This window comes from Engraulis encrasicolus, chromosome 7 (assembly GCF_034702125.1).
Source record: "Engraulis encrasicolus isolate BLACKSEA-1 chromosome 7, IST_EnEncr_1.0, whole genome shotgun sequence".
NCBI lineage: Eukaryota > Metazoa > Chordata > Actinopteri > Clupeiformes > Engraulidae > Engraulis > Engraulis encrasicolus.
The window spans coordinates 17,848,417-17,850,916 of NC_085863.1; the positions used below are offsets into that span (position 1 = coordinate 17,848,417).

General features: G+C 42.5%; 1 protein-coding gene across 1 annotated transcript in view; it reads right to left on the minus strand.

Moving 5' to 3' along the window:
- LOC134452016 (roundabout homolog 2-like) overlaps nt 1-2,500 on the minus strand; it is a 261,747-nt gene that overhangs the window by 97,331 nt on the left and 161,916 nt on the right. The window contains exon 6 of the mRNA XM_063202400.1: nt 1,182-1,318. Coding sequence (XP_063058470.1) covers nt 1,182-1,318 — 137 coding nt within the window. The remainder of the gene's footprint in view (nt 1-1,181; nt 1,319-2,500) is intronic.

Here is a 2,500-nt window from a genome sequence, read left to right on the forward strand (position 1 = left end):
TTTTGGATATACTGGGATGTTCAAAAGTGACTAAATAATCTCTTTACTAAGGAATATCTTTCTATGAATTCCGGAAAATGTTTTCCGTGTAAGGGCATTTCATGTTCATTGGTTTAGTTTGTTACTTTTTTCAGCATTTATCTGTTTAGCTTTAGTTTGTTACTTTGGCAGCATGTATATACTGTCTGTCTGCCTGCCTGTTTGTCTAACTAACGATTTAGTATCCACTAGATTCCAGTATATGATAATTTTATAGGTTTGTTTTTCCCTTGTTCTGAAGTCTTTTGAAGGTCATTACAAGTGAAGTGTGAGTTGTACCCATGCCCCAATGCCCAGACAGTTGAAGGAGGCAGGTCTGCACACGGCCAATAAGCTCCAAGAGATACACTTAAAAAAACAAAAAAACGTAGAATTGTTGTTTTTGAAATTATTAAGTTTATTCAAAGTCAAGGAGGGTCCCGAGGCAACACTCCTATTCTAAGTTTTATTTTTTCCACACGAACCGATGCGTTTCAACTCGTGCAGGAGTCTTTTTCAAGGTGTAAAAAACCTTGAAAAAGACTAGTGAGCGAGTCAAAACGCGCCGTTGCATGTGGAAAAAAGAAAACTTTGAATAGCAGTGTTGCTTCAGGACCCTCCTTGACTTTGAAGTTTCTGATGCCCTTTTCGCTTGAAGAGCACCTACAATACATTTGATTGAGACCCAATTTGACCATTTGATGAGCACTCTCCCATCTCTCTCTTTATTAAAGTGAAACTGGCCCGTTTTTGGAAATAAGTTAAATAATCCCCTTAAGTTAAATAATAGGGTTTTCACCGTTCTCCTGTACTTTCAACCGTTCTCTGGCTATGGCGGTGCAAATTTTACCTCCATGCTAGCAGTTAACATTGACTCAATCTTAACTGTTAGCTTAGAGGTAAAATGTGCACTACCATAAGTAGAAAACGGTTGGAAGTACAGGAGAAAGGTAAGAGCCTATAATTTAACTCTAGGGGAGGTGTAAAATAAGCTTATTTCCAAAAATGGGACAGTATCACTTTAAGTTTATGTTTTGAATCTTATTGGCAGTGTGCAGACCTACCTCCTCCAACTGTCTGACACTTTTGTCTGGCACCTGCTAAAAGTGTTTTTGGATGTGCATGCGCACCTCATACCCAAAACTACCAATGTCCGGACTGACCTCTGACGGTGAGTGTGGCGGTGGCCTCCACTTTCCCCACGCGGTTCTCCGCCAGGCAGGTGAAGGAGCCCTGGTCTCCCGCCACCACCTTCTTGATGCGCAGGACAAAGTCCTCCTTATCGTACTTCATCTCGTACCTGAAAACACAGAGCATACGGTATGGAGGAGAACCAAAAGGTTAGAGGTAGTTAGTGGAGACAGCACACACATGCTATCCCACATACCCACGCACACAAACACATATCTCCTTGTTGTACTCCAAATTTGGTCTGTCTACTAGCGTATATGAGACAAAAAAGTTTCTCAGTTTATCTTATTATTTGATAATAGTTTATTCATTCTTCACAGTACACACATGCTTATAAAACATGCATACTGTTGTTTTTTTCAACTGTGCTTCATTTTGCCAACCAGAGATTTAAATATTGATAAAAGTAGCCACTCCCGCTCTCTGCACGGTTAGCTCACTTAAAACCAAATTATTGAAACTTTTTTTACATTTCGCCTGTGAGAAAATGAGAACAAGGGCATTGCGGAAAATAGAAGAGAGAACAAAACCTTGTTGATCGTGCCACGCCATATGCAATGCCAGAACACAACTCTATGTTTATTCTGAAGTAACGAGGTAACAGTAGCCAACCCTCAACTCTGAACAAACACACACACACACACACACACACACACACACACACACACACACACACACACACACACACACACACACACACACACACACACACACACACACACACAGAATTTAATTGGCGCATTTCAAATCAAAACACAAAAGGGGGACCTTTTGTCTGCAAGTTAAACAAACACAGCTTGACAGCCATCGAGAGGAGAGGAGAGATAGGACATGATACGAAAGCCAAACTGAAGGCAAAATGACAAACGGGTAAAAAGACTTTGAGCGAGCGAGGGAGGAGAGGGAGGACAGGGAGTATTTTAACAGCTTTAGGGGAGTGGTGGTGGTGCTTGGTAGCCGGTGACTGGTGACTGGAGACTGAGGAGGATGATCTGGCAGAGTGGAGAGGAAGGCAGGGTTGCCAGATGAGCCTGATTATTTCCAGCCCCAAAAATGCTCAAAACCCATCTGGAAGCACTAAATCCCGCCCAATTCTATTGATTTCTATGGCCAAAAAATGGGCGTTTTTTTTTCTCTCCAAAATGCATTTGTACCCGCGGACGGCCATCCTAAGCAGCCCAATTGGGCGGGAAACCGCCCACTCTGGCAACACTGGGGGAAGGGAGGGAGTGTCAATTATGCAGGGATAAAAGGCATGGCAAAATGAAAGGTGCTTTCAGCTGGAACCCTG